The 19,831-nt window shown below is 45.4% G+C and overlaps 1 protein-coding gene across 3 annotated transcripts in view; it reads left to right on the forward strand.

The window, feature by feature from the left end:
• Positions 1–19,831, forward strand: part of LOC104145347 (paired box protein Pax-5-like) — a 192,312-nt gene that overhangs the window by 17,088 nt on the left and 155,393 nt on the right. For all 3 annotated transcript variants that reach the window (XM_068925086.1, XM_068925087.1, XM_068925088.1), the window contains exons 3-5: positions 246–443; positions 6,091–6,155; positions 14,509–14,637. In XM_068925086.1, coding sequence (XP_068781187.1) covers positions 246–443; positions 6,091–6,155; positions 14,509–14,637 — 392 coding nt within the window. The remainder of the gene's footprint in view (positions 1–245; positions 444–6,090; positions 6,156–14,508; positions 14,638–19,831) is intronic.

Below are 19,831 nucleotides of genomic sequence, written 5' to 3' on the forward strand. Positions count from 1 at the left end.
GTTTTTATTGTCTTGCTATTATGGAAAAAAAATATTTTCTATCCCGAGTCCCAATTCCAACTGCTAGAAGTCAATCTGTTAGGTGATAAAGCTCTATACAGCCAGAAAACATGCATGTGGAAGCAAAGATGCATCTTGGGATTTGCCAGTGATTAGTTACCTTGAAATAGTGTTTTCTACACATATCAAAGTATGTTCTCTGTCCATTTGTGATAACTAAAGCTTTCTTTTGGATGTTATCACAGGTACTATGAAACTGGGAGTATTAAGCCTGGAGTGATTGGAGGATCAAAACCAAAGGTCGCCACACCCGAAGTCGTTGAAAAAATTGCAGAGTATAAACGCCAAAACCCTACCATGTTTGCATGGGAAATCAGGGATAGACTTCTAGCTGAGGGGGTGTGTGACAATGACACCGTGCCCAGCGTCAGTTCAATTAACAGGTAAAATTTGTACAGCCCTGGGAAGGGACTTCCCTAGCAAGTGTTGGCACTGAATCCTCATTTGTTAATGGAATTGGATGTTTTGGATCATTTGCAAGAAAGTTTACATGTGTTTCCAGAACATGTCTGGGGCTTGGGAGCAGCCAAGAGCTCAGCACAACAGTGAAAACATCACACATTACAAGCACTTGCTAGCAGCTGACAGGTTTTACCATGTACCTTCACTTCTGTCCTATTCCCATCCCCTGCAGAACAGAACTTCTGATTTTTGCTGGTAAAGGTAAATAAATTAAATGAGGTCTCAGTGCTGTTGGACTGGGTAGGGATTCCACAAGAAAGTACTTTCTCTAATGAGAGAGGTGAGACTGCAAGTGATCAGGGCTAGTGAGGCTCTAGAAAGATAAGCTAGAGTCCAGGTTTGGTGGTAGTCATCAGAACAAAAGCCTCAGGGTAACACTTTTGGCTTCCTGGTACCAACTCAATAATATTAAAGATGGATGAGTCATTAGGAACTTAGCTGCATCAGGGAGCAGCAAAGACAGGGCTGCTCCATGAGGGAAGACAAGCTGGGAGTTGAGGGCAACACAGCACAGGCAGAGGCAGTGCTCTTTACCAACCAGGACACAGCCCCACAGTACCTGAGCAGGGCCAGGTTGGTGACAGATTCCATCAACAGTCCCAGATGAGGTAATAAACCACAGTCCATCTAGGGAGTCAAGTCAGGAACAGCTAGAGACAAGCTGCCTACAAGATAGAGTCAAGGTCCATCCAGGAAGACCAGTCAGTAAACCTGAAGAACAGACACCAAAACTGGTCACAAACACACCTACAACATAGATCAGAACAGACCAGTAGGGCCCTCACCTGAGTTTAAATGGGGCTCCTGGGCCCATGGGCAGAGGGTGTGGGTGGAGGCCCCAGGTGAGGCTGGTCAGGGCCATTATGGACTATTGGTACACTCAGGGCCCTGACAGGTTGGTAGCTTTCAAATGCTTCAGTCATCTGCTTGTTAAATGGATATACTTAAATGGCCTTGAACTGCTTTTGTAAAGAGGCACAAGAATCTCATTTGGAGATTCAACACTGCATTAATGAGTTTTGCACTGACTTTTCTAGACAGGTCTGGGCTCACATAGAAGTCTGAAGTCATATTAGTGTCTTTTAATGTTCCATCCAGCTTAATACTTCCATCTTAATGAAACAATGTAAGAAAACCATAATCACTCCCTTAATGGCATGTGTGCAAGTTCACATTACAGGCCAAGTGATGTCCAATGACAGTGTTGAAAACCAGACAGTGAAATATTCTGTTATATCTCCAGCCCTCCAAAACTGATAATAAGTGTTTGATACTAGATAGGCAGAACTCTCAGTCTTATGTATGCCATCTGACAAGTGGTGTCTTCATTTTCTCTCAGGAATATTCTCTATACCAGGCTTTGCACAGTCTGGTGAGGTGGTTTTCACTTGTGCAATTTCATCCAAATTCTTTGAATGCAGCTAATTATAAAGTCCCATCTGTGTCTGTGGACATTAAATAAATTGATGTAATATTATTTTTTGGCTATCCCAACCTGGTTTGCATTCGTGGAATTACCACTTAAATAGCAGGAGTGCCTTCAACAATGTTAGATAAGAATGGTGGCGCTACCTTGCTAAACCAAATGGTGAGTCACACGTTCACATGGATAAATGAAAAGATGGGTCAGGCCACTCACAGCTTTTAGCATCGCCAGCAAGTTCCTAACTAGCTTGGAATCCAAGGCAGTCTTCAGTAACCCTGCAGACATTGTGATTTATGGTTAAAAAAGGATTTGTTTGAGATACAATATGGAAACCAGGAACATCAAAAGAAAATCTCACTACAACTGTCCTCAGATAACCAAGGCCCAACTGTGCCCCCATCAAAGTCAACACAAGTCCTGTCTTATGAGGAGCATTGCTGTTGTTATGAGTAGTGCTGTGTTCATTAGTAGGGCTTCAAGTGTTGTCTAAGCACCCACCAAAAAGGCAGTCACAGCTCTAAGGAATTGAGACTAAATATATCCCACTCATATTTTTATCCATTTTTCACATTTTACTTTTCCCTGTCCCTGAATGTTTCCACACTGATAACATGCCACAGACTCATTGCCATTGCATCATGAATCTGCTCCATGATCTGTAACCAAGTTCTTTGGCTGGAAAGTTCATTCTTTCTCATCTGTCTGTGGCTAAGATCTTTCCTTTTCTTAAAAGTGTGAAACCCCTTTTGAAATGTGCATGTTTTTTTTGAGTCAGTTTGTTTACCCAGAGAATTGTTTTCACCAGCCTATGACCACCTCCTTCATTTTAGGACTTCTAGCCACACATTAAAAAAAAAGAAAACAAACCAAAAAAATCTAGTATGTCAACAAACCTGGAAGTCACATCAAAGCACCAGGCTTTAATTCTAAATCTATCCCTATTCCGTAGTGTACTCTGCAGTATTTATGCCTATACTTAAAATTAAGCATATGTTTCAAAGCTTTGCTGGTAGGGATGTAACATGTTGAACCTGTGCACCCATATTCTCATGAGGGAGGTCCCCTTTTATCAGTGAGACTTTTGGAGGCATTAATGACTGGTAGGATTAGAAGCAGATTGGCCAATGGCAGGAGAGTGGACTCTGTCAGGGGAGAGGAGAACTGAAATTTCACATGTAACAAATTACCTGGCAGTCCAAGGCCTAGCTCTGGAGGACAGAGGACAGGATGATGCATATGCACAGAGATGGTTGTATATTTCCTCACACTTCCAGGGGTGGGGGGAGCTAACAGTTCCATGAAGAGTTTATTTTTCCTTTAGTCCTCAGTGAAGACTACTTGAGAAACAAAGCACAGGAGCCAGCAGGGTTAACAGAACACCTTAGCCCAGGACTGGGGTAGTGTGGCATGAAGCAGACAGAATGTGCTTTCACGGGCATTATATTCATATAAATATAAACATACACATAAAACAGCACCATTGGATAGCATTTTCCAAAGGACTTTTCCAAGGCATCTAAGATGTATTTTAAGTGGTTTTCACACTTATGGCAGACTTGGAAAGCTTCCATGGTAAGTAATAAGCAGAGGTGTCCAGCTTGGTTCTCAGTCAGATCCTGAAAGGTACTGAGTACCACCTCCTGTTCTCTATGACAGAGCCTTGCAGGCATTTTTGAAAATCCTGCTCAGTGCCCATTGGGATCTTTGTGCCCACTTGGATGCTTTGAACGGTCAGCTCCCTAGGAGCCTAAATCTCATTAACTTAGTTCAGCAACACTTGACCCCTGCTTGCTGAGGTCCCTTTTGCCAATGTGATGTGTCCTTATTCAGCACTGAGATGCAGTTCAGATGTTGCCTTCTAGTCATGGATTTGAACCTGCATCAGAAGTCATTCAATGGGATTCTTCCTCTTGGCTGAGGGGAGATAATGCCAAGTAGCTAGTGTCACTGCATAGCCGGCCTGTGGTACAAAGGGTGGGGAGGGCAGAACCACAGCACCCTCCTCCCATCTCTACCTCTACTGTGCGGAGCAGGGAGATTCCCCAGAGCCTTGCTATTGCCATCAAGAGGAGAATTGTCATTACTGTCAGAGAACTGAGGAGTCAGGGCAGCTTGCTGTAAAGCCACTATGACAGACACACTATGACAGACGTGGCACATCCCCATTAAGGAGTTTACATTTTAGCAGCTGAATTTGGGCTGCTGTCCCCATATATGAATGAATAATTACTATTACTATGAATACCATCAATATTAATAATAGACTACTCTTCCACAGTAAGAGCAATTGCATGTGATTAAGTCTTAATCAATCATTGAGATTAGCTTTACTCAAATAAGTTGAGAGCTGCTCAGCTGTTTCAAGTGCTCCTGTTCTCTGTCACTCCAGAGATGAATATATTTACATGTCAGAAGGCCCTCTCTCATACTAAAGTTCCTTCCACAACTCTGTCTGACACCAGTACTGCAGGACTAGGCTGCTGCTCCACTGCTCTTGCCCCTTGTAGGGGAAAAAGAAGCTAAGGACCAAGTCACTAAGGAAATTAAGGCAGTTTCACTTTGGTGCTGACAGCCAAATATTGACTACCTACAGACCTGGCCCCTTTCACACCCCCAAGCAGACTGCATAGCAGGATGGGAAGGGGGTGGGCAGATAGGAAGATTTTTCAGCTCTTGCCACTGCCCAGTTGTGAAACCACTTTCTCCACCTGGAGAGCAGTCATTAAGGCACTTCCTTTGTAAAGTGTTTGGAGATGGCCCAGGGAAAAGATTGCTGCAGGACCAAAGGATGAGGGAGAGCATTATTTTGCTTGCTGGTGACATTTTTGTAGTAAAAATTACAATAATAAAAAAGAAAATCCAACAAGAGCAGATTAGAAAATCATGAGAAAGCAGATTGTAGGAAAAAAAAAGAGGCTTGTTCAGCCTGGGACTCATTTTGAAGTTTTATTCTTTGGATTGGCTGCCCATAGAAACGCAGACTCAAAATGTAACTTTCAAGCAAGTAGCATTTTTTTGTGAATGCACTCATATGCCAGATCTTTCCTCCCCTCTTCTCTCCTCCCCTCTTCTCTCCTCCCCTCCCCCTCTCCCAGAAAGTGGGAAACGTGCTTGTTAGATAAACACAGGATAAATTCTTACTGCAGCATTGCTACTGCAAAAACAGTGCATAAAACAGACACATGAGATTTGAGTAAAGAGCATGCTTCATTCAAGGCATAAGCCGATCTTGCTTCCACCACACTCTGTGCCACAACTTCTATTTACATCTCTGGGAGAAATTTCAGACCTTATCTTTTCTCTGCTAACAGTACTTTGGCATTGGAACTTTTGATATAATACCTCTGTTGCTATATTCAACAACTTCCTTTTCCCTGTAACACAACACACACACCTTCTCTTTTATTTATCTGCATCTTTCTGATGACTGCATGTCTGAAACAGAGTCTGTTTAGTGGTAACTTTGGAGAAAATCAGGAGAGACTTCTCTGGAGCTTCATGAGCTTTTCCCTGATTTTCATCTTTATAAATCAGAGCAGAGGCTGTCTACTAGTCCCTGGTAATGCCAGTGTATTTATTCAGCTTTTGTGACTAGCATGTAATACAAAATAGTTTTGTTTTAATATTCATTTGATTAAGCAAAACCTTTTCAGAGGTATCCAAGTTCTTTAGATGTCTGAGTACCACACCCAGGGGTGATTTAGGGACAGATTTGCAAAGGTTTTCAAGCACCTAAAGATGCAGAAAATTGCCTAGTGGGATATCCGGACTCACAGGTGTCCAACTCCCTTTGAGAATTGTGTGTAGGGCATATCAGGTGCCCAAAGAGCTGTAAATATGTAATTCCTGGGCAATTAGGTCTAGCTCCTCAAGGGGTCTGAGGCACCAAATTCCCAGTAGAATCTCACAGAACCTGTAGGAGTTAGGTACCAAAATGCCATTAAGGATATGGGCCAGAGGCAAACATACCCCTGGGTCTTCCTGCCTAGCTGTTAATTTTTCAGTTGGTAATGAGGGAATAATACAAGAAAAAACATTTTTTGTATTGATTTAGGTATCCTGAACTAAAAAAAATAGCTTCTGATGTCCCCCCTGCACCTTCATGCTTAAGTAGCCATTTATTTCTTTTCAACTACATTCAGGATCATACGGACCAAGGTACAGCAACCACCCAACCAGCAAGTCCCAGCCTCTAGTCACAGCATAGGTAAGGAAAACTTTTTAAAAAAATTAAAAAACATAATATAATGGACTACAAATATTCTAAAGAAATTTTAATCATTGTTATGGACAGATATGTCCACATAAAACACTTCAGCACATGTACTAATGCGCCTTCTTTGTCATTCTCCAAAGGCTGAATGAATGAATTTTAAAATGAATTTTATAAATATTGTTAAAAGGTTTTGAATTTTAATTATTATGATAAATAGCTTTTACCATGAGACAGAAAATTGAAATCTAAATCAACCCCCTCCCCCACACTAATGGAAGTCTATAGAATGTCAGATAATTAAAGTAACAAATCAAGAAAGGGATACTTATTCATAACATTTTCTGCATCATTAGTCAGTAAGTTGTTTTTAATGTGTTTTTTTCATCTAGCAACCATCCCTTTCATAATTCATACTACAGCCCAGCATCCTGGGTCTTTCTTTCAAGGAAATGCCAATAATAGCTTCAGAAGGGAGGAGAGGCAGAAATCAACAGCTAATTTGCTATGATAGCTTAAGTGCTGACACCACTTCCATTGAGAAAAACAAGAGCAGGAAAAAAAAGTCTTGCTTCTAAGGATTTGGATTTGATTTACCCAGCAGTAAATCATGACACCACTTATCTCTGTGTAGAATGAAAGTCACCTGTCATAGGGGAATTTAGGGTGGGGTAACCACAAGAACAGAACCACTGCACTCAGTGACATAAAATTCAAGATTTATTTAGTAAGAAGGATGGTATAGCAGGTAGGTAGCAGTTTCTATTCTAGAGTTTCTAAGATTTCTATTCTACATTCCCACCAATCAAGGCCCCAGCCCCTCTGGTCCAGTTTAGCCTGGCACCACGGACCCAGGGGAACAGAACACTCTGACTGCTTGATGAGTCCTGACTGGTGGCCCCTACGCATAGCAGTTCCACAATGGGCTCAGACTTCTACACAGTGTGGTGTCAGATATCTGTGTATGGAATTCCCCCCCTCCTCCAGTCTATTGTCTTCACTATTTATTCTTTTTTAAAAAATAGATTGTCAACAAAAGCTGCCAATGGCCTCACTAGTCACATAGCCCCAGGCCAATCTGACTTTCCCCAATATCTAAGGCATCAGTTAGCTGGGTTACTATCACCTTCTGCCCCCTCCCCCGCCAAATGTGTTACAAGACTATACAATTGTTAGCAGTTACATCATCTATGCTGCTTTGTTTCTTTCCCCACACAAACCGGAGTAATCTAAACAGGGCTGGGCAAATGTTCTAGAGCACAGCTAACAGAAGCATTCAACAAATGTAGCAGTTCACACAGCAGGGCACACAGAAGAGAGCCAGAAATGCTGCTGAGGGTTCATGTGCTCAGTAATGGTGGTGACGCACCACAGGGCATGATTCCCAGCACCCCATGGAGCAACTATCCCTGACACATCAGAGGCCTCAACTCAGATCCAGAGGGAGGATGCAGCTCTCCAGGACTCAGGCTGCAATCAATGCCTGCTGCCTCTCATTGAGGCAGAGGGAAATGGTGTCCTTCTTGCCTGCAGGAGGTGTGCCCTGGTTGAGGAGCTGTGTCACCAAGTTAAGGAGCTCTGGGAGGGAGGTCAGCAGACTATGCAACATCAGGGATGACAAAAAAAAAAAAAAAAAAGAAATTGATGAGATCTTCTGAAACCCTCCAGAAACAGGAGCCTGAACCCCCAACTGTACAGAAGGAAGAGCAGACAGTCTGTGCTCATCAGGGTGGCAAACAGAGATTCTCATAATGATAAAGGCTGGAAGCTTGTGAGCTATGGCATCAAGAGGATGGCACCTTCTCCACCTGCAGATCTGCATCTATAGAATAGGTTCAGTGCCCTGACAGCAGATGATGGGCTGGAGACTGTCTGAGGGGAAAACTGTGGGGTCAAGGGTATGGGGGCCCAGATGATTTTCTTCTCAACCCTACTGAGAAAGGGGAAGGGCTTGAGGAGTGGACAGATCCTGCAGGTCAACATCTGGTTGTACAGCTGGTGTTGATGACAGGGATTCAGCTTTTACAACCACAGGACCCTTTTTGAGGATCAAGTACCGACAGGGAGAGACGGGATCCCCCTGACTAAGTGGGGCAAAAGCATCTTTGCCAACAGGCTGGCCAATCTGGTGGGGAGAACTTTAAACTAGGAATGACAGGGAAGGGAGATGATGACGATCCACAGTCAAGTGAGGAAGTAGTGGACCAGGCTGGAAAGCAAAGGATGCAGGGAAATTTGGACAAGAGAAATTTTGATAATGACAAAACAGGGCAGAAGGAGGCCCAGTTCAAACATATGCACGCAAATAAGGAAGTGCCAAGAGGCATTATGAGGGAAGCGCTCACTCTTTTCCTGGGAAATCAGTATGACTAGGTACCTCTCTGAAGTGCCTGTACACTAATGCATATAGCATGGGGAACAACCAAGAGGAATTAGGGGTTTGTGTGCAGTTACAGGGCTACGATCTCATTGGGATCACAGAGATGTGATGAGATGGTTCACATGACTGTAGTGCTGTAGTGGATGGATACAGGCTCTTTAGGAAGGACAGGCCAGGAAGGTGAGGCGGGGGAGTTGCCTTTTATGTGAGAGAGCAGCTGAAATGCATGGAGGAATGCCTTGGGACAAATGAGCCAGTTGAGAGTTTGAGTTAAAATTAGAGGGCAAACATGGGCAACATTGTTGTGGGTGTCTGCTACAGACCACCTGATCAGAAAGAAAAAGTAGATGAGGCCTTCTTCAGGCAACTGGAAGAAGCCTCATGTTTGCAGGCCCTGGTCCTCCTGGGGGACTTGAACCACCCTGATATCTGCTGGAGGAACAATACAGCAGGACACAAGCAATCCAATAAGTTTCTGGAGTGCAGTGATAACAACTTCTTAACACAGGTGATTGAGGAGCCAACAAGGGGAGATACTCTGCTGGTCCTGATACTTTCAAACAAGGAAGAACTGGTTGGGGACATGAAGTTGGGGGGCAGCCTTGGCTGCAGCAACCACAAGATGGTGGAGTTCAGGATCCTGAGAGGAGGGAACAAGACAAATAGTAGGATCACAACCCTGGACTTCAGAAGAGCAGACTTTGGCCTGTTCAGAGACCTGCTTGGAAGAGCCTCATAGGAGATCATCTTGGAGAGAAGAGGGGTCTAGGATAGCTGGTTGATATTCAAGGATCACCTCCTCCAAGCTTAAGAATGACATGCAGGAAATCAAGCAAAGGTGGCAGGACACCTGCATGGATGAGCAAGGAGCTCCTGAATAAACTCAAACTAAAAGGAGGCATACCAGAGGTGGAAGCAGGGTCAAGTGGCCAGGGGGAACATAGAGACACTGTCCAAGCATGTAGGGATGGGGTTAGGAAAGCCAAAGTCCCTCTGGAGTTATTATTCATTAGCTGATTTGCACCTCTTCTGGCATTACCTTTGAACAACTTTTGTATTGCTGGTTGGATTAAACTGGTTTCTTTGCAGTTCTTCAACTATGTACGAAAAACAGGAGCTGAGGCAAGGTCAGATAAGATGTTCTGCTTGCAGGGCATGTGACCTTGCATGGTTTGCCTGCAGAAAACTAGAGTACAGTGGAAATTTTCTTAACAAGTTGAATCTGGCAAGGGACATGAAGGGTAACAAGAAGAGCTTCTACAAGTACATCAGCAGCAAGAGACAGCTAGTAAAAATGGTGACCTGCTGCTGATGGTGCAGGGGACACAAAAAAGGCCAAGTGTCAGGGAATAGTAAAGGCCAGCTACTCCCTAAAGGACATGGAGCCAAGAACCAAGCACTATAAAGCCAGCAGGGCAGGGGCCTCACCAGCCAGGGTCCAGTCCCACAGTACCCAAGCAAGATGAACAGGGCAGGCTTGGGGATGGTAGCCAGGATCAATCAGGAGTTCAGGTCACCAGGCAAGCCCATGGTGATGGGGCAAGTCTGAGGTCAAGCCAGGAGTATAAGACAGGATCAGATCCAGTCACAGTAACCAGGGTCAGACAGTCTAATGATGAGGATCAAGCCAGGAAATCAGTCAGCAGATCAGAATCCAATACAATAGAGCACATATCCAGACATAGTTATAGCACAGCTAAAGACAGATAAATCTATAATATGCTCAAATGAGGAGTGGAAGGGCCAGGGCTGAGCTTAAATGGGGTTCCTAGGCCCATGGGCAGAGGGTATAGGTGGAGGCCCCAGGTGAGGCTGGTCAGGGCCATTAAGGCCTATCAGTGGACTCAGGGCCCTGATAGTAGCCTCCCCTCCCAACAAGATCTGTTCTCGCACCTTACAGAGATCTGAGTTCAGAAGGGACTTGCTGTAGAATGACCTAATTGCTGTGGGATGTTAGTGGGCTATTTCAGGGGACATAAAGCCCAAGCAGGGACAGGGAACTGGGAAAGAGACATAGCATGGGAGACTTGGGGCTGGATGGGGTTTCATAAGGAGCCCTGGAGGCCAGGCCAGCCAGGGAGGGAAGGGGCCCAGCCACCCCTGATGATCCCCAGAGGCCAAACAGCACTGGGAGGTTCACTCAGAAGCCTAGGGTTGAGTAAAGGGTCAGTACTGTGGGGAGATCAGAGCTGAGGGCAAGGCCAGTCCCTCAGGAGGGTTTGTAGGGGCAAGGCCCTGCATGGCCACAAGCAAGTTCCATGGTGCTCAGCTCAGGGCTCAAGAAGGCCTGAGTTAACTGTCAGGGAGCAGCAAGGGCTGGCTGCTCCCTAAGGGATAGGGAGCCAGGAGCCAAGGGGGATAACAGAGCCAGCAGGGCAGAGGCTTCACCAGCTAGGGCCCAGTCCCACAGTACCCAAGTGAGGTGAGCAGGGCAGGCCCAGAGATGGTGACAAGGCTCAACCAAGACTTCAGATCATCAGGCAAGTTTGTGGTGATGAGGTATGTCTGAGGTCAAGCCAGGAAGTCAATCCACAGGTCAGGTCCAATGATTGTCTGCCAGGACCATGGTGACAAGGTAGATCTGAGGTCAAGCTGGGAAGTCAGTCGATGGGTCAGGGCCTGGATCAATGGGGTCCATAGCAAGGCACAGGCATAGCTGAGCTGAAGACTAGTACTCCTCTGACATAGCTCAGACAGGGAGAAAAGGCCCAGGACTGAGCTGAAATGAGACTCCTGGTACCTTGGGCAGAGGGTGCATGAGTAGAGGCCCCAGGTGAGGCTGATCAGGGCAATTAAGGCTTATTAGTACTCTCAGGGCCCTGACAGTTGGCATAGATTCACAAAGGGGAACTGATGTCTGATCAACCTGATAGCTTTCTATGATTAAATGATTATCTTGGGGGATGAGGGGAGAGCAGTGGATGTTGTTTATCTTGACTCTAACGAGGATTTCAACCCTGCCTCCAATAACATCCTTCTAGAAAAACTGATGAAGTACAGACTAGATGAGTGGTCTGTGAGGTGGACTGAAAACTGGCTGAACTGCCAGGCTCAAAGGGTTGTGATCAGTGGCACGAAATCCAGCTGGAGACCAGTCACTGGTGGTGTACCCCAGAGGTTGATACTGGGGCCAATACTGCTTAACATCTTCTTTAATGACCTAGATGATAGGACAAAGTGCACACTCAGCAAGTTTGAAGATGCTACTGTCAGGCCTCACCTGGGGCCTCCACCCACACGCTCTGCCTATGGGCCCAGGAGCCCTATTTGAGCTCAGGCATGGGCCTTCAGTCCAAGTGGGCTGAGCTATGTTGCAAGAATACCAGTCTCCAGCTCAGCTACACCTGTGCCTGGCTATGGACCCTGCTGATCTGAGCCCTAACCTGCAGACTGACTTCCTGGCTTGACCTTGGACCTGTCTTGTCACTATGGACCTATCCAGCAATCACTGGACTGTGTCTGACCCTAGTTACCCTCACCAGACCTGACCCTGACCTGCAGATTGACTTCCTAGCTTGAACTCAGGCCTGCTTCATCACCACAACTTTCCCTGATGATCTGGACTCTTGGTTGAACCTGGCTACCAGGGGATTAGTTGCTGTAATACATCAACATGCCAGCCCATGTTCACCCTGTGGGTGGATGGAGATGTACTCTAGCACTCCCCCACTGTACCGTCTCATGTGCACTGTGTGTGCACAGGCTCACAGCTTCCTGGAATCATAGAATTTCCAAGATACCATGTAGGCACAGGGCCAGTACCCTACTCAAGAGCTCTGCCAAAGAAAAACAGCTGTAATACGCATTTTGGACAGTTTCAGGCCTTTCCAGCTGCATCTGCTGCACAACTAGCCTTGCCTAGGTCCCTGTGTAACCCTAGCTTTCTACAAACTTTCACTGACTAGGGACCCATTGCCTGGGCCAGCAGAACCCAGGCAGCAAATCAAGCATAGCAAGTGCATGCTGCTTCACTCCCATGTTATATCTGTGCTAGGAGACTGAAAGCAGAGAGGCGCCCCAGACCTTCAGCAGTTAGGCTATAGTTAGGTTTTGAACTCAAAGCTCTGATGCTCCTACTTTCCATAGTCCTTGATCAAATCACTTAACCCTTTTTATATTGGTCCCCAATGTGTTTGTGATGAATTTAATTGCATCCTGAATGAGCTTGTTTGGAGGTCCTGTTTGTAAAGTCCAATCTCTATGCATTACAGTGCAAACCCAGCTCCTTCCACCTTGTTAATGATGTGAACTGGTAGACAGCATCAGCTGGCCTTAGTAGTGTGCTTTCCAAAGGTTCCTCTGTCAGAACAGCAGCCAATATTTTCCTCCTATTTAGCCTTCTGTTGGTGTCACTACTTAGCACTGCCCTGTTGCCTCCTGCCCCATGTCAGAGAGCAGCAAGGACAAGCTGCTCCCTAAGGGAAGGGGAGCTGGGAGGTGAGCATGATAACAAAGCAGGCAGGGGCAGGGGCAGGGACTTCACCAATAAGGGTCCAGTCTCAAGCAAGGCAGGCCCAGTGATGGTAGCCAGGTTCAGCCAAGAGTCCAGATCACCAGGCAAGTACAGAGTGATGAAGCAGGTCCGAGGTCAAGCCAGGAAGTCAGTCCATGGGTCAGAATCTGGATCAATGGGGTACATGGCCAGTCACAGGCATGGTTGTGACACAGCTGAAACTGTAGCTCAGGCAAGGCTCAGGGTGAGAGCCTGAGCTACAGCTCCCAAGGGAAGGAGGGGCAGGCCCTTGCCTCTAGCTTTCTTCACAAGCGCTCTTATCAGGGAAGGAGCTGACCTTGGACTTAGCCAACTAAACCCCTAGAAGGAGGGGAATGGGCTCAGGTGTCTGACACCCTGCTGGGATGAGGAGCTTGATACAAAAGGCTCACTAAGTGCTTCCTTTCACTGACAGCAAACCAGCAGTCTTGAGCTTTGCTTTTAAGAGAAGGGTGTATCCTGTCCCATTTGTGCCTGGGGCTTCTGTACATGGCACTGGGGCTATTGCATGAAGAACAGGTCCTCCTGAGGGCAGAGCGCAGCACATGTCCGTGTCTGTGAGGTGCTTTGTAAAAGGCAATTCAGTGATCGGAGGGTGGGGGGACAACCACTCCTTCACTCATGCCTCTCTCAGGTCATAATCTCAAGGTGCTCAGGGCTGCTGCTGTTCTTATCACCTCAGAGCCTAGACATGGCTGGTCTGTGTGCTTGGTGCTGTACAGTGGAGAGCCCCTGCTCTAAAGAGCTCACAAAGGAGGAGAGGCAGCAGGGAAGGGAGTGCAGAGAAACAGTCAGACAACACTGGTTGATTGTCTGGTCCTACTGGCTGCACTGCTGCCAATTCTCATCCTTCTGTCACACTTCTTGTGATATTTTGGCTTTATAAAGTAGGCACATGCTGTTCATTAAGGTGCCAGCCAGTGGGATACACTGGTTCCCTGAGTATCAATTTTCTCTTACAAAAAAGTGAACTTTTAGTCTTCGCAGTCACAGAGGAAGGGCTGAAAAGCTCAACACCAAATGAGAAAGACCCAGTTTTGAAAAATGAGTCACATGCTTTCAAGACACATTGTCAGGCCTCCTCCTCCTTAATGAACATGCAGGACATGTGACAGAGCCATATAGTACAGGCCTCAGACAACAGTTTTGGTGTGGTCAGAAAGCAGGGTCATGGTCAGAGTCATGGTGCTGCTGTGGGAAGGGAAGCATGGGGCGGGGCACATGCTCAAGGGCTGCTTTAGGCCTCAGGCTGCTTTCCAGGCCTTGCTGATGGCACCAGAAGTTTCTGTGTCCAAGCAGTGCTGGTCAGGCTCTTTATGAAGGCTGCAGGAATGTCCCTGTGCTGAAAGCTGGGTGCCACTAGTGGTGGCACCACCACTATTTAGATTGATAGTGGATGGCAGAGTTGGATGGAAGTGCACATGCATGTTGGCTCATGCAGTCCTGTACACTGATTGCTTTGCTTTCAATTGCAGCCTCCACAGGGTCTGTGACCCAGGTGTCCTCAGTGAGCATCGACTCTGCAGGCTCCTCCTACTCCATCAGTGGAATTCTGGGAATTACACCCCCTGGCACTGAGAGCAACAAACGCAAGCGAGATGAAGGTAAACAAAGTTGTTCTGCCTTGTGGGAGACAGGGCAACACATGCTGAAAAGGGGCTGGAAAGGGCTGAAAGATATCCTCTGTTCTGGTGTGTTCTTTGTTCTAGTATTGCCTGGCCTATGAGGTTGGTTCTGACAGAGTAGCATGATTTGCACATGTGATGTGACAGTTCATGCCTGAGCAGACTGGCATCTTTGTCTATCCAGTTGTGAATGTGTGGCTACTAGAGCCAATGTAGCTACTGGGCTTATAGTAACACAAAGGAGCTATTGATGCTCTTGACAGGCCCTTTCATCACCATCAGCTGCAATGGAGTTTCTTCCTATTCCAGCAGGCATTTGACAAGGTCACAATCCAGCCCATGGAGCCTGGCCTTGTTTCACTTAACTCAGTGGTCCCATCATTTTGGAGGGAAACAAGATCTCTCCTAGTAACAGGTGCTTGCATTAATATTAAAAAACACTTGGAATGTAATACAATTCTTAATAAACCAGCCCCTCCCCCTGAAATGAGAAACATTTCCCTTCCATCAGTGAAAAGGAGAAGAATAATTATTACCATGACTTTATAGCCACGTGAAATAATAAAATTAAAGAGGGATGTCATAATTTGCAGAAAGACAGAGATTTACGACAGTGACGTCTGTGATGCTGCATTTCAGTAGGTCCCACTAGCATCCAGGGGACTTTTGTTGGGGCAGACTGCAGTGAAAACAAGTGGATTTTGCTTCGGACTGAACAGTCCCTGCATTCCTTGCATTTCTTGTAGGGTTAATAGTTCTGTTTCATCTTGTGTCTTGAGCATTGCTCTGATGAAAACACTGTCTTGGAAAGAAGGGCCTTGAAGGTAATATGAGAGGGAAAAGAGGAGAATTTATATCTTGGTATTTTGTTTCTTAAGGCATTTTTATGTATTATTTATTTATTTTAAAGGCATTTTATTTTAAACACCTTAAGTCTAAACCAACCCTTTATTTAAAGAGGAAATAAGTACCTAAATACAGGAGTTGAGAGGTAGGCTGTATCAGCTGCAGGACTTTCTCACTCACCCTGTCTGTTGTGATAGAAGGGATGCAAGAGTTTTAACCCTGCTCAAGGTTTAGGTGTAATCCTACAGTCCCTCATGCATGGCAGTCACTTTCATGGGACATCACTGTCTGGACAGGGGCAACACTTGTGGGTTTGAGTGGTTTTTTTTGTTTTTTCTCTTTTCTGATTTGTTGCTGTGACCGCAAGGCGGGCAAGAGAGGGTCGGGTGCCGGCGTAGAGAGACGCTCAAGGTTCCGGAGGGGTTAAACCAGGTAGATTCAATAGAGGACTTACGCGCCAAGCTGCGCGGGGAGCCCCGGGAACCGCGCGGAGGGGTCGCTGATGGGAGGCTGCTGGACACCCGGGTCGGATGTCCAGGTGGGACTCCTCCTGCATATCCCAAGGGCTCCCTTTTATCTACTGGAACTATTTCCTTATCTCAGCTGTGCTAACAGTGAGAAACTACTGTCCGAGAAGCAGCTGGACATTGTTGACAAAACGGAATATGCATGTCTGGCCCTGATGGGAATCTGGTCAGTGTGTAGTTTGACACTTTGGGGCTGCTATCACATACTCTGCCAGTCACTGGCTCCTCACCAGATCTTCCGCAGGCGTGCTCACTACAGTTGCCAACCTGCCTCTGAAAGGATCCTCCTGCTTTTTGCTCTTGTGCACCTCTGGTCACTTATTCCAACCCATTGTGCAGATGTGACCATTGGTGCTCCAGGTGTGGAAGATGCTCTATCAGCCGCATGCATGCAGAGATCCCATGTGTGCTCCTGAGGAGAGGCAGAGACCTCCACTCTAAGGAGAGAAATGGCTCCTGAGGGTTGTAGAACCTCAGTCAAGGAGCAGAAAAGGCATTGTTTTCCCTGTGGCCTGGATCCCACTGGTTGGCCTTGATTGGTAATACTCCTGTCCAGTTTTTCTCTCTGTTTGGAAGAACATGATGAAAATGAGACTGACTTTTAAACATTCAGGAATGCCAGTGTGAGTCTAGACAAGTTATTCTGCAGTCATCACAGTTATTGAGGTCTAGAAAGCCAGGAATTCCTGTAGACTTCTGTCCTTTGTCCCTATAGCTGTTCCTCCCCCTCCTCTTCCCCTCTTCCCCAAAATCCCAGTTACCATGTCCCACAGCCCTTATGAAGTCAGGCCCCTTTAACTTCACAGTACCTCTAGTGCCCTGTACCCTCCCACAGTCCCTTCAGCTTCCTCTCATGTCTCCTGATTACTGTCTGGGAGGGAGGCAGCCTCCATGCTGCATGTGTGCTGACTGGCCTGGTGGCATTCATGTGCTGGTGGGCAGCCAGCTGGCCAAACAGAACAGGGAGCTTTATGTTCATACCATAGCCTTTTCTGCAGTGGTAGTACTACACTGGATCTTTTTTATCAGCCAGACCACCAGTTTTCATGAAACTTGTAGGAACTTGATGTTTTTGAGAGTTCTAATCCTTTGTCAAATGTGGGTGAAATTAGCTGAAGTGTTTCAAAGTCATTAGGAAGGCAAGTAGAACAGGGTGGGCAGACAAACACACAGATAGCTAGATGGAGGGATAGACAGACAGATGGACAGACAACTTTGCAGCATAAGCCTAACTTCTCAGGAAACCAGGCTAAAAATGAGCAAGGAGAATGACTCCTGGGCTCTGCAGACAGAAGTCAGGTACTGTTACATGCATTGGTGCAGATGCTCAGTTAGATTCATAGAGTAATTCCTGGTTTATTGAACTCAGTGGCAAAACTGCTGAGAGCTTTGTGGTGTTGATTTCAGTCATATAGGAAGTGATTAGGTGAGATTATAAAACTCTAAGTTCATGTTTGCTGAATGTGTGTTAATTAAATGTGCAATTGCACATCTGGTTTTTTTTCAATCAAGGCCATAAATATACACATAAATAAAGCATGTACAGTAAAAATAGTTAATCAGGCATAGCAGGAGAGAGGCAGTCTGTGTTGCAAATTTCATGACTTTATCACAGTACTGCCCTAAAGCCCCAGTTCTCAGACATGTGATTACAGAAGACTCTCTGATTTAAAAAAGAAAGAACAAGAAGCTCTCACAATTGTAGAGAAAAGATTTAAATGTTTCCTTGTAAAGCTCAAAAACAAAGGTGAGAAACTCCACAGTCTTCACCAATTCATTATTACAAGAAATCATGGTTTATAAACCACCCTCATCATTTTGGCAGTATGAGTCATGATTTCTGATCTCATAAGATGGACAGTTCTGCTGTCTTCAGCAAAACACTTAAACTGCTCAGAGCTACAAATTTGGAGAGGTATGTGAGGGACAGCATTTGGTAAGTGCCTAACCAGATAATTCAACACAGCATAACGTCTTCGTCTTGTTTGAGGGGCGTTCCAGAGAGACTCTACAACCCCTCCTCATCCTACTTGGCAGAAGTTATCTCTGCACAGCTAGGCACAAAGTGCACACAGAGGAGTCCCAAGACTCTGCACTTCAGATGATGGGGAAGATGGATCATATTCTAGCCTATAACATAAAGAAGGGAAGCATGTAATCTTTTACTTATGGACAATAATGTAGTACTTATGGACAATAATGTAGTACTTATGGACAATAATGTAGATGCACAAAAGTTAACCAAAAGTTAACTTTACCATTCCCTGACTTCTGAGAACTTGACAGTATTGCCTTAGCATTCACTTTACGTAATTTCCTTTACCATGTTTCTATCTTTGTCAATAGCTGTTGAGAGATGCATGCCTGTCTCTGTAACTTTATATATGGACTATGTAACAGTTGTCCAGTGATCCTGGCTTCCCTGGGCTGGGAAGTGAAATAGAATGGACTATCCTTTTAATGCTTCTATCTGCACTGAGTACTCAGTGTGATTCAGTTTCCAGTTTTGTTCCCCTCACTCTTGACATTTTTTAGCACACACAGGTCCAAGCCCGCAAGCTCGCATAGGTAATGATATATATTAAAAAGTGGTGGAAAATGCATAAAGAATCAGAAATCAAACTCTCGGGAGTCCAGGTGGCCAGTTGTACAGCAGAGACATATACAAGTCCAAGAAGAGATTAAAGAGAAAGAACCTCCACACACACCCTGAACCCCAGGGAGGAGTTAGAATTTACTTAAATAATTTCTAGGCCCACTTCAGCAAATGTTTACTCACATGAGTTGTCTTTACTCTTGGGAATAATTCCAGCGACTATAATGAGATGAAACCTTTGAGGAGAATAAGGTTTTGCAGGGTCAGCAGGTACTGATTTAAATTTATCCTGCTGATTCAAATTATCCTTTTTATTCAGGAATTCTTTCCCAATGTTGCAAAGAACAGTGAGCTGTTTGTTCAATCATTTTATTAGCTCCCCCAAAGAAATGATTCCCCCCTCCCCACACACATTGAAATAGTCCTTTTAAACATGGTTTGATATGGACTTTACTATCTACATTGCAGTGATGACTACAGTGACTCCATGCTGTATCCAATGCAATCTATTGCTTGCTGGAATGTTAGGGTTTTTTTATTTTTTATTTAATTGAAATCATGCAAGCTAAATTTCTGGAACAAGGTATTCCTCTGTCTGTGATTGCCTTTATAGGCTCGATGTTCCACTCTGTTACATCATTCTTATATTGGTTTAACTCCAGGGCCACTGGTAGAATTACACTCATGTCCACTGGGTGGAGAAGGAACCTTATTTTCCCCATGACTTGGGATGGTTATGCAAGAATGTTTGCAACACCATTTTAGGAAGAAAATTGACCAAAAAGTTTTGATGTAAAATATAGAAAATACTTTTTATTCTCCACTGAGCTGATTTGGTAGGATGGAGGGATTTGGTTGGACATATTTTATGTCTCTTAATTACTCATGTGAAATGACCTAGCTCCCTAGAGGCAAAGGATAGTACTTTCAATAGACCCAGGGATATTTGTACCCAAGGCTTCCTTGAGTCCTGTCCTTACACAGGCTGTCCTTACACTGATTTCCAGGGGTGCTAAAGACTCCAGTGCTCTCCTGAGGTCAGTAACAACATGGCTCAAAGTAGCCACACACATGCCTTGCTAGAGTTTCTACTGGGCCTATCTCTGGTCAAGCGAGGGGATATGTTTTTCTAGGGATGGATCCAGGGTGGTATCCTGTCCTCCAATGAACATTGGGCTGACTTTAGTGGGCAACTCATCAAATG

Source organism: Struthio camelus, chromosome W (assembly GCF_040807025.1).
Source record: "Struthio camelus isolate bStrCam1 chromosome W, bStrCam1.hap1, whole genome shotgun sequence".
NCBI lineage: Eukaryota > Metazoa > Chordata > Aves > Struthioniformes > Struthionidae > Struthio > Struthio camelus.